Source organism: Pempheris klunzingeri, chromosome 10 (genome assembly GCF_042242105.1).
Source record: "Pempheris klunzingeri isolate RE-2024b chromosome 10, fPemKlu1.hap1, whole genome shotgun sequence".
NCBI classification, from domain to species: Eukaryota; Metazoa; Chordata; class Actinopteri; order Acropomatiformes; family Pempheridae; genus Pempheris; species Pempheris klunzingeri.
Window position 1 is genome coordinate 12,028,213 of NC_092021.1, and position 11,866 is coordinate 12,040,078.

Here is an 11,866-nt window from a genome sequence, read left to right on the forward strand (position 1 = left end):
GGGAGCAAAACAGCTCAAAACCTCAAAATTGACCAGTGCATAAAAAAAATGTTTTTGCCTGAGGTGTCTTGCCTTAAATTCATAAATTCAGCAATTGATTTAACTTTTTTAAAATTTTGTATTAGTTCATCTTTACTTCACTGGGATAGTTTTCATGGTAGTTTTACCACCATGAAACCATATGAATTAATTCATGTTGTTGCATATATATTGTCATTTAGTATGCCTTTTTTTTGCCAGTTTCATTGATCATTCAATACAGAAAGATTTTTTAGATAGATAGATAGATAGATAGATAGATAGATAGATAGATAGATAGATAGATAGATAGATAGATAGATAGATAGATAGATAGATAGATAGATAGATAGATAGATACTTTATTCATCCTTAGGATATAGTCGTAATAAGCCAAACAGCATCGTCTTGTTTATAACTCACTCTCTGTTTCAAGAACTCCACTCCGCGTTTTTACGCTGATACGTCAACGTCATAAGCAGGAAGTGGTTGCGGAAGCGATACTCTACAAACAGCACGGGTAGTTTTCAGGCAGGACGAGTCTGTCACAAGTCACAGCGTCTCTGTCAAGATGTTGAAGGCAGTTATTTTAATTGGTGGCCCCCAGAAAGGTGAGAATAAATCTCCTCCTTGTGCTGTTTTCAGAGTCAGCTGCCGGTTAAAGGTGAGCTAGGTTGCTAAGGCTAACAATCCCTCTAAAGACCCGCTGAGCTTGTTTGTATCACTGACGTGGCATAATCAGAGGAGAGCACACTGACAGCAGGGGAAAACAAACACATTTAGACCATAACAGCCTAATCATTTAGTCTATTTTCATGCCCATAACACTAACTACCACTACTACTACCTACTATTTTTATCTGCTCACTCATCAACCTGTTAGATCCTTTACACCCTGTGAACGTACTCCAATTTAAAAATGAGCTATTTTAAGATTTCTGTGGAGGAATAAATGAAGTCCATGACGTTAGGACACACTCTGTAGTTTGGTGTATATTTAGTCCACCATGCACTTAAATAAATATTAAGATGAGAATATTTTTCAACCAGATGGGAATTTTACAGGAACTGTGTGCTGCCTCATGGCCATTTAAATGCTTCATTTATTACTAAACACCCAATGGTTCGTTGGACATTCGAACACCTGAAGACAAATATTAAATTCAGAAATCTTGCGAAAGGATTTTTCATTCTATGTAAAAGAGGACAGCAACCTGCATGTAATGCAGTGAAGGGATCTTTATAGTTTTGAGCCACACTGGAAACTATAGGAAAGTGATCTGCATTGTAATCTGAGCTGCAAGTAATAACCTCTGTTCCTTTGCAGGCACAAGGTTCAGGCCGCTGTCATTTGAAGTTCCCAAACCCTTGTTTCCGGTCGCTGGTGTCCCCATGCTCCGGCATCACATTGAAGCATGTGCCAAAGTGAGTGTCAATGTGCAATGAAGGGCGACTGTAGAAGCTAAAGAAGACTGTTTGAACGTAACACCGTAGATATGTGTTTAAGTTAGACGTCGTATTTAGTTTGTTAAAAGTTGTTATGGGTAGATATTTTTAGTTATTCCTTATTATTTTTAGTTATTTAGTTTTCCCTGCGCAGGATCACATGGATTCCGTTTGATCAGGCCGTACCAGCCTGACTGGATGTGAAATTAGTTCAGAGTTTGTCGTCCCAGTTGCTATTTGGTGTTAAGAATTTCTTTCTCTGCGCCTTGTCTTGTGCAGAATAGCCTCTAATTAAATCAGTCCAATAACAAACGTCTTTTGTGTCTATAAGGTACCGAATATGAAGGAGATTTTGCTGATTGGCTTTTATCAGCCAAACGAAGAGCTGACCAGATTCCTGTCTAATGCTCAGCAGGAGTTCAAAATTCCCATCAGGTAAACAACATATCTCTCAGCTAGCCCGCTAAACTTGCACACTAAACATCCATAGCAATGACTTGTATATTTCTTAAAGTATTTCTGAGAGTGTACTGTTGAGGTGTCAACGGTGTTAAAATACATTTTCAGATGAGATCCTCTGTGTTTTCTTAATTGCACATTATTCAGTAAAGACTAGAAACCAGTTGTAAAATGTATAAGAGATTTGAAAGGATTTAATTAGACAGAAGCGCTTATTGTATTGCTTCGTTTTTTTAGCTAAATGTTTTCTGTACAAGTGGTGGTACCTTTTTTCTTGCTATGGTGCCCTGTCCCTGCTGAATGACTGCAGCTATACTGTTCTTCCTGCCTCTGCTCTGCAGGTATTTGCAGGAGTATGCAGCCCTGGGCACCGGAGGCGGCATCTATCACTTCAGAGATCAGATTGTCTCCGGCAGTCCAGAGGCTTTCTTTGTTCTGAATGCTGATGTTTGCTCAGCGTTTCCTCTTGCAGAGATGCTCAGCTTCCAGAAGGAACATGGAGAACCAAACAGCTTTGTCATCCTTGGGACAACGGTGAGATTTCATCACTGACATCACTTTAATAGAACTTGTAAAACATGGTCAGAAAATAAAATTTAAAAAAAAAAAGGTTTTACTTTTTGTTTTTAGCTTTTGATATGCTGAGTATAGTGAAATATTAGATTTGGTTCTTTTGTGTCAAAATTTGATGTATCCTAACTTTTCTCTCATCAGTCAAACAGAAAGCAGTCCATGAATTACGGCTGTATTGTTGAAAATGAGGAAACAAATGAGGTATTTAACCCTTCCTGTCTTATTTCTCTGAACAGACACCCATTGCTGTTTCACTTGGAAATTGTAAATACTCCTCTTTTTCATTCAGGTCCTGCATTATGTGGAAAAGCCGAGCACATTTGTGAGTGACATCATAAACTGCGGTATATACCTCTTTAACCCAGACATCTTCCAGCATATCGGCACCGTCTTTCAGAAGAATCAGCAGGACATGTTGTTGTGAGTTGAAGCTCTCCCTCGTTGGCATCTGTGTGTGGCAATGAACGTGAATACCATTTATTCCTTTTCTTTGGTTCTCTTCATTTGTCTTTTTTCCCTTTGCTTATCCTCCCTGCCATGATTTCTGTTTCCTCACACAATCATCAGATATCCGTACGATGGGTAAGTTGGTACATTTAGGCTGCACGGTGTAGACATAGAGCACTTAGTGTGTGGTGTGAGCTGTAGAGACATAAACCGTGACGAGGCTGAGATTGCATAGGGTGCTTTCTGAATGTTGCCTGTGCCTGTTTTTGTACCTCACAGTTTTCAACCAGCTTATTTGTTTATATATTTATTGTTATGTCTTTGGCAAATGTTGTCCCTGAAACGGGCACTACTGCAGACCTCCAGATTCTTTGCCTGTCAGAGATTAAAGGAATAGTTTGACATTTTGAGAAATGCACTTATTCATTTTATGTCAGAGTGTTGGATGGGAAGATTGATGCCACTCTCAGAGGAATCTCCTAAAATGTCAAACTTTTGCTTTAAGAGTAAAGACAAATTTCACTTGAGATATCCATATCCATAGGTAAAAAAAATCCTTTGTTGGTGTTTAATCTCTGTCCAGAAAAATTGACCCTATTGTAGCTTGCTCCCCCGAGTGTCAAACACTGCGTCTTGCATTTTGGAAGCAGAATTTTACCGACTTCCTCGTGTCTATTTTGATTTACTTGTATGTTGTACCTGTTGTTTCTTTAAATTAGCTAAGAAAGACTAATTGCGTAGCTTGCAGTCGATGAAACTTTGTGTTGCGTAATTGCCAGTGAAAATTATGTAGTGGTCTTGTATCTTGTGAATTCTTGCTCTATCTGTTAGTTGCTACATTCCCAGCTTTTCTTCTGAACATTAGAAAAAGCATCCTGTCTGATCGTGGCCTAAAGGTGCATGTGGACAGACTGCACCCTGGTCACTTTTACACAAGCCAAAATAACACACAGGATCAATTTATGTCATTTTTCCCCCTCTTTTTTTTTATTTACATTTTTGGAGATTTGACACTTTTGCCATCTCTTGTCTTTTCAAATGTTCACTGTGGTGTAGTGGACCTAACATTTGGCACCCAAAGGACACTTGAAATATATTACAAAAGGTCAAACCACGCTTTGCATAATTCACCTGCTCACATCAATAGCACTTAAATCAAGCAACACACTGAATCAGCAAAACTGTTGAACACATCAGAGATACTAGATAGAAATGAGAAGGGTTATACTGCAAAATCTCTCTGGGAATTCTTTGCCTCTAACCACATCCCCTCCTTTTTGGTAAAATGTCGATTATGGGTGCAACCCATTAGAATATTCTTTTCATCAATATTTAACACTCTGTTTCATCTTGGGCTCCCACAATACACTATGCCAGAGACCCTGATTAATATGGATCACATAGACTTTTCTACTTAAGTTTTGGATCACTTCAAGGTAATCAGCTTGGGTTTCAACCCAGCTGACACCATCAAAGTTAGTATCAGTGATGCATTTTAACTCTCGTTTGCTCTGATTTTATTCTAGAGGCTGAATTTTAGGGCAATAAATTCATATTTTTTCTTTGGCTCTAGGAAAGACCCTGGAGGAAATGGTGCCAGTGGGTTGGTTTTGCACATAACTAGATATTTTTGAGATATCAAAGCCTATTTAAGCACAAGTGGGGCAAAGAGAAAGCAATGGGAACTCATCCTCATCTCTTAAAGTGTTGCTTTGTCTCCACTGGCACACATTCGAGTACAAGAAAATGATAACACAACACATTCTGTATTTTTAATAGCTCGTTAGGTAGTCAGGGAGAATAGTTTAGAATGGTTATGCTAGGCTGCAGCACAAGTGTGCAGATGCATTTTTTAAAAACATTTCACTCAATTCTTAAATTTGCAGAGATAAATCTCGATATGACAGCTATACCCTGATAGTGTGTGAGTTTAGTTTTAATGTTGCAGTGAAATTTTAATGACATGAATGCAATTTTCAGGTTATAGTAGAGTTTTCTGTTTAAATCCCAACAAGGTTATCTTTTAATAAATGAGGTCCCTGGCTCTGGTTTGTAACTCATTGCCATAAACTAATGATGTGTCTCCTGCAGAGAGGAGCCAACCAACGGCTGGCACAGAGCAGAAGCCATCAGGCTGGAGCAGGACATTTTCACTGCCCTGGCAGGACAGGGCAAGCTCTACGTTTATAAGACCCTCAGCTTCTGGAGCCAGATTAAATCTGCAGGGTGAGTGCACATGTCATAAACTGTGTCACATTCAACAGGACATAAATTTGTCCTTGTGACATGGAAAACCCTGTAGCCTGTAAAAAATGTTGGAAGGGATGAGAGGCACTGGACTGTCACCAGCAACATGCACAGGCATTTTGAGGGGCTGGTGCTCGAACCTGAAGAAGGATAGCGTTGATATTGATCATATCAAAAATGTCTTTGTTGTGCTTGTGTAACCTTTTTCTTTTTCCAGGTCTGCAATTTATGCCAGTCGGTTATACCTCAACCAGTATCACACAACCCATCCAGAAAGACTGGCCTCAAATAAGGAGGGAGGGCCTAAAATAAGTGGTAAGATTCATTAATCTGCTGCAGTTTTGTTAATTTCTTAAACTGGAGACAAATGTATCCACACTTCCTCTCATTTCCTTAGGAAACGTCTATATTCATCCTACAGCCAATATTGACCCCACTGCTACGGTAAGCATTGGTCCCTGTTATGTAGCACTTCACTCCATAAATACATACAAATGAACATGTGACAGTAACAGCAACACCGTTTTGTGTACTTTACTTTTCCCCTTCTTTACCCAGCTGGGTCCCAATGTCTCGATTGGCACTGGAGTGACTATTGGGGCAGGGGTCAGAGTTCGAGAATCCGTCATCCTCCATGGCGCAACTCTACAGGTGAGTCCCTGCGGAACAGTTTCTTGCTACTGCTCAAACAGGACCAGTAGCTGATGCAACACAGGCCTCCAGTTTTGTATATTTTAAGTGCAAACTGTACTGTTTGACATTAATTGATAATGCAGGCTTCAGCTGATTGCTCCATTAAATCATGAACGAACTCTTATTTTTAAGGTTTATATAAGAGCAGTCTTTGCTCAAAATATCAACCTCATTCACAGTATAAGCATCAAGTTTGGAATTAAACTGGAGCTCAAACTGAGTGAGTTGAAGGTAAATTTATCTGTCCATTCACTGCTGCTGACATCTTAACATTTTATTAGACACATTATCCACACTTCAACAGTGTCGTCTCCACAATTTATCTCTAAGCTCTTCTGTCACACCAGAAATATTGTTGCCTGTGCCTCTCACAAAGATATCATTTTTAACGATTTGGAGGCCGGCGTGATTTAATCCCATGTCTCCACTGATGACTGGATGCCTCCAAAATTAATTTAGACTGCTGGTGACTTATTGACTTTCACTGCATATTTCCCACAAGGACAAATAGTTACTTGAGCCATACTTCTAAATAAACAGTAGCTGCTTTTAATCTGAAGGCATGTGTGTTCTGATTTGAACATGCTAGCTGTTTTTCACATGCTAGTACAGCATAAATGGATACCTGAAACCCTTAGATTTTTCCGTCACTGTGCAGTCATCCGCTCATGAATGCTTGAATATTTAAAAACCTTTCACTTAAGATGTGGTCTGTTATGTCCTTGTTCCTGCAGGATCACTGCTGCGTTTTGAACAGCATTGTGGGATGGGACAGCACCATTGGCAAGTGGGCAAGAGTAGAGGGAACCCCAAGTGACCCAAACCCTAATGATCCTTTTGCAAAGATTGACAGCGAGACCCTTTTCAGAGATGGAAAACTCACACCCTCAATTACTATTCTCGGTAAGCAGTCTTTGACCTTAAGAGAAACTTGTATTCCTCTGATGAATTGTTAAATATTCATTATATTCAGTATCAAAATGTGTATTTTTCGCTCCAGCATGTCTTTAAAAAAAAGTTCTTAGAAAAAAACAAAATTTTGGTTGCTTGGACCAGGGTTACCCCTAGGCCCATGCTGGGATCAGTACCAACAGTTGTCTACAGCATGTATTTAAATAGTAATTTGACAAATTGTTCATGCATTTGTCTTTCACATTTTTAAGCAATAAGTAGTCAACATGGATCTGAATTCTGAATTTTACATCTCTTATTGTCTCCATCTTTAGTGCAAAGTGCTCGTTGTTTTGAAAGTTTTTATACTGCCCTTCTCAGGAATTACCTGACAGACAAACACATGTAATAGGGGATCTTTGATATTGGAATTTTCTGTGTGTTTTATTCAATTAAGGTCTCCTTAGCCTCTCCAGCAATGGTCGAGATTTCTGTTTAGGCAATTCAGAGATTCAGAGAGAAACAAGAAATGTAAAATACATCGTATCCTATATGGAAGGAGTGTGATGTTACAACAGAAATATAATGTCTTACGACCTCTGCACCATTCTATACTGCACAGACTAAATGCAGCCTTGCTTTTCCTCCTCAGGCTGTAACGTCACCATCCCCTCCGAGGTGATTATCCTCAACTCAATTGTCCTCCCACACAAAGACCTCAACCGCAGCTTCAAAAACCAAATTATTCTCTAGTTAATCTTCCTCACGCTTCAGTCCACTTAGTGTCACTGATGAAGGATGCAGTTGGACACACACGGGCTCTGCTGCTGAGTTACTGTATATAAGTTGTCAAAACTGAAGATATGGGACATTCATTAAATAGTTTTGAAAGATAGATTTTTATATATTTGTCCTCGAGCCCTTATGCATCATTGGGTGTCAGCAACATTCGAGAGAGGCTAATCACGCATGTTGATTCACCTTGAAAAGTGCTGTCATGCCCGAGGTTTATATTGGTTTTTTATTAACTTTACCGAACTGTAAAATTAGTGCAGACTCTAGTGTAATATATTTGGTTGGATGTCATATGATGTAGGAAAACAAAGGCTTACAGATGACCACGCTCTATTTCTCAAGGGCATCCATGGAAAAACATGGGACTTGTTACCTTAGCGTGAGAAGAGGAATTAATAAATAGCACTGGCTACTGACTGGTTAATGTTTAGAGGTGATTATTTGTGTCAAGCTCTGATTAAAACCCTTAAGCATCTTCATTGTTGGTCTTGAAAATTGACTACCACCAAAATAAATCAGCAGGCTGGAGATTTACATTGCAATCAAGTAATGTTGCCTTTTAAAATGTGAACGCAGCAGGGAGTTCTTGAAACTTTTCAACATAAGCAGCAACAGCGGAACTGTTCCAATTTATGGATACAGCACATTAACATTTACTTATTAAGCCCTCAGGCACTCATGATCACTTCAGCACTTTTGTTCCAATTATTGCAGAGTGTGTCAATTAAGGAGCAATGTAAATTGTGATACTACTACTATAAATAAATATATATATATATATATATATATATATATATATATATAACAATAAAAGAGAATAAAATATTCAGTGTACATTTTTATTCACAGTGAGTTTATTTCAGGTTTCATGTGTACATGCCTGTACTTTACATTGCTGATTCAGGTACCTTACAGCTTCAAAATACTGCGTCGTGCCACCCTAAGGCCCCTCAGCACAGTGTTTTTTCAGCTCTTGGTGGGGTGTTCAATCGGGATAAAACCTCCTTGCTGCTCACATGAAAGGCAATCCTAAAATTCATTAGATCAAAAAGGCTCAAAGTGCTCACAGTGGGAGTAGAGCTTGTAGATCTGAATTCCATTATTATTTACTGAACACAACAACATGTTGACCAGGAACTGGGACTGGTGGAAAATATACAGGACAGGGTGACAAGAAACCATCAGAAGGGAACGGACTGCAAAGGTGACGCCACAAAAGCTGGATTCAAATCCCTCCCATCCTGCCTACATGAAGAATATTTAGCTGTGTGGGTGAGAAGACACGTCAGCTGCCAGAGAGGGTGTGTACTCGCCTTTTTCAGTCAACATGGATTTTTGACAGCAGAGAATTCAACTCCTTTCAAGCTTTAAGATAGTTTTCCCTGTCTTTGTGCTTTTTGGCAAAGACATTTTCGTCAATGTCCAAGTTGTAGGTTGCCTGAATGTTAGATTCATTATAATCACCTGACACCATTTAGAGGTTTACTGAGTAATTAATGATGTAGTTTGAAATTAAAAAGGCACATATAATGTTTATTATTAATGTTATTAAAATGTATTATTATTAATCTTGACACTTACATAGTGGTGCAAGTCTTGACAAGCTCAAATAAGAGAGGACGTAGTAAAAGTAATAAGGTAATAAATATCTTTTTTCAAAACTTCTTTCCATTTATTATTATTTTTTAAGAAAACAATCTAGGATGTCAGCAAAAATTTCTGCGCCCAGATTCTGAACACAATTTGTGCTGTTATTTTCAAGCATTTCCACAAGAAACACAAATGCCAGTTCTGTACAAGGAAGGCCATCAGTGCAGTCCAACACATTTCCAAAAACAAAGACAAATTGCAGCCCTCCTATGGAAACCTGCGCAACAAAACAGCCTCACATCTCAGAATCAACTCTCTGATTTACAGCCTAGGGTCACCTGCACACTGTTCTCTCGGGTAGAATTGGAGAAAACTCGTGAAGATCAAACAAGCTACACAGCAGCTATTACACTGCTGGTGCAACAAAGAGTTCAAAGACAGAGACCTGGTGCCTCACTGGTGCTGAAGCCTTTCTGCAGTGTGTTTTTTCCAGATGGATTAAATATCTTTGTTCATCGATTGTTCAAAAAGTAATTGTTTGTGAGGGCTCAACCATCCCATGTGCAACCAAAGCAGGCAAACACAAGATGAATCACTTTGGTCTGTTTGACACCGGAATTATTTTGTATAAAAAGCTGGATCAGAGTTAAATTGTAGGTGTCGTATTACCATGGCTTTTCAGCGAACCATTTCAAGCTTTTACCAACAGCCTCCGTAAATGGGCAAATTATTGTTGTATCAGGGATTGTGTTTAACACAGGCCTGTCAGCACAATAAAATAGGTCTTTAAATGGAGCATGAGGTAAGACAAAGTGTTTCTATTGGCCTCTGGGGAGTCAACAGTGGGTGGCTGCTTGTTGTTTTCAGTACAGAGCTCTGGTGAGATAACACGTTAGATCAGAGGGCCAAAAGATGTGACAGTACATGCATTGTGTAACTAGAAGAAGAAATGTAAATGTCCACATCAGTGCATATTTAGTCACCTTGAGCTGCTGCGACGTCAGAGTCTGCTCTTCCAATTGTGGATAAATCTATGCTAAATATATATATAGATAAATCTACATGCGATAGATCAATGCATGCACACCCACACAGTGGGTGAAATTCTCCTATTTGAAGGTCACTACACGTACATGCTAAATTTCCTAACTGTCAGTCTGGGCAAAATTACCTTGCTGGAACTCTTGGACCGGCAATTGATGACTGAGTTGTGTCTATCACAGAATTGTGACATTTTGAAAAAGAAATAATCTGCACTAAAAGGATGACATTAAGTAAATCAATTACCATCAAATGGGCACTTTGGCGTCCTTTTCAAGGCAAACTTCTATATATGCTCTTTAAATAAATCAATTTCCGTGGCTAATGCATTACTTTAAGTCTTGAGCAATTTTAACAAAGTTTCCATACTCTGGGTGGATTTTTCTGTTAAAGGCCAGCTCAGTGGAGGTCATTGTCTCCTGGTCAAGAAGAGCTGCTGTCTGTTGATGTTAGACCTCATTTCCAGCCCCTTTGAGGCCATGCTCATGTGGGTCCAGCTTGTGCTTCAGATGTTGAAAGATTCTGGCTGCTAAGCTTTTTTCAACCATGACCCCTTGAATAAGTCAGGGCTACAGTTCCTCTCAATGCTGTGGGATACTGTACTCAAAACAAGGCCTGGGTGTATGGCTGTCACCAATACTAAGGCTTTGATAAGGGCATGTTCATCATTCATGATGCACAGCTCTCTCAAGCTTCAGCATTCAGCTGCTCTAATTGCCACTTGCTCATCCCACCTTGGCTCCAGCCCACTTCTATTAGTCATTTGCTCCAAATTGGTTTTTGGGGGTTTTTTTTGCTTCAAACACTGGAAAGATTGTGGTTTCTGGTAAACCTACATTGCAGGTTTCAAAAAGTCTCATCAGAATGTAAGACACTAGTCACTCTCTGCCATTTCCGTGCTTGCTCTTGATGCTTGTTTAAAATGATGTGAGGCAATTCCAATGCCGCTCATTCTCCACTTGATTTTGACATCGGGAATAGTGCTGTTGAGTGAGAGTGAGGTGCTTTTAAAAAGCCTCAAAGCTTATTTTAATCGCGTTAATAAAATCTGTAGTCTTTTCGTGAGTGCTATGGCATCTTAAGACGTCATTTCTAAGTGAACACAAAATACCTGAGGCTTTTGTTAAAAGGCTGTGGAGGTAAAATATGACGAGAGGCTTCAGTTTCTCTAAGGCTCTTGACAAAGCCACAGAAAACAGAAACCCACATTGCTGTATATAAACAAGACAAGTCTCCTTCCCCAAAAGCTCCCCTTGAGTTTCTCTTTGGATATAACCTTCTGAACATGTAAGGTGGGTCACCTTTGGCAAATCTCTACAATCTCTGCCAATATAAACATTTTAAAAGGAAGAAGATAAACAACTGGAGATTATGACAGTGGTTGATTATACTCAAGTCTTGATTTCCTTGTAGAAAAAGGTTAAACATAAGTAAGTAGGTCTAAGTGGCTCGTCACACTCCAGTTCATGATGCAATGTTTTTCTTATTAATCTGGCTGTCCTCAAAAGTAAACACATGCTAAATTGCAAGTTTTCAAAAGTGCTACAAATCAACCAGAGTACCATTCCAGCAGCATTAACTGGTTTATCTGTAAAAGAGGAGCTCCACCTTGCTCTTTTATATCCCTGACGTTGTAAACAGCCAAACAAACAGACCACAGGTGTCC

General features: G+C 39.2%; 1 protein-coding gene across 2 annotated transcripts; it reads left to right on the forward strand.

Moving 5' to 3' along the window:
• The first annotated feature begins 532 nt into the window (after positions 1–532).
• On the forward strand, positions 533–8,172 carry LOC139208368 (mannose-1-phosphate guanylyltransferase regulatory subunit alpha-A). Of its 2 annotated transcripts, XM_070838028.1 has the most exons (13): positions 533–629; positions 1,346–1,443; positions 1,796–1,899; positions 2,265–2,457; positions 2,638–2,697; positions 2,786–2,916; positions 3,064–3,078; positions 5,035–5,169; positions 5,408–5,505; positions 5,588–5,634; positions 5,749–5,841; positions 6,618–6,786; positions 7,427–8,172. In XM_070838028.1, the coding sequence occupies exons 1-13, from the start codon at positions 590–592 to the stop codon at positions 7,525–7,527; spliced, it is 1,284 nt and encodes a 427-aa protein (XP_070694129.1). In that variant the 5' UTR covers positions 533–589; the 3' UTR covers positions 7,528–8,172. The 2 variants fall into 2 exon arrangements, with proteins under 2 accessions (XP_070694129.1, XP_070694130.1); XM_070838029.1 differs by lacking the exon at positions 3,064–3,078.
• Positions 8,173–11,866: the final 3,694 nt, after the last annotated feature.

Coding starts and splice junctions, on each gene's coding strand:
- LOC139208368 (XM_070838028.1), top strand. CDS start 590: ATGTTGAAGGCAGTTATTTTAATTGGTGGCCCCCAGAAAG. Junction 5,170..5,407: donor AGCCAGATTAAATCTGCAGG/GTGAGTGCACAT, acceptor TTCTTTTTCCAG/GTCTGCAATTTATGCCAGTC. Junction 5,506..5,587: donor GGGAGGGCCTAAAATAAGTG/GTAAGATTCATT, acceptor TCATTTCCTTAG/GAAACGTCTATATTCATCCT.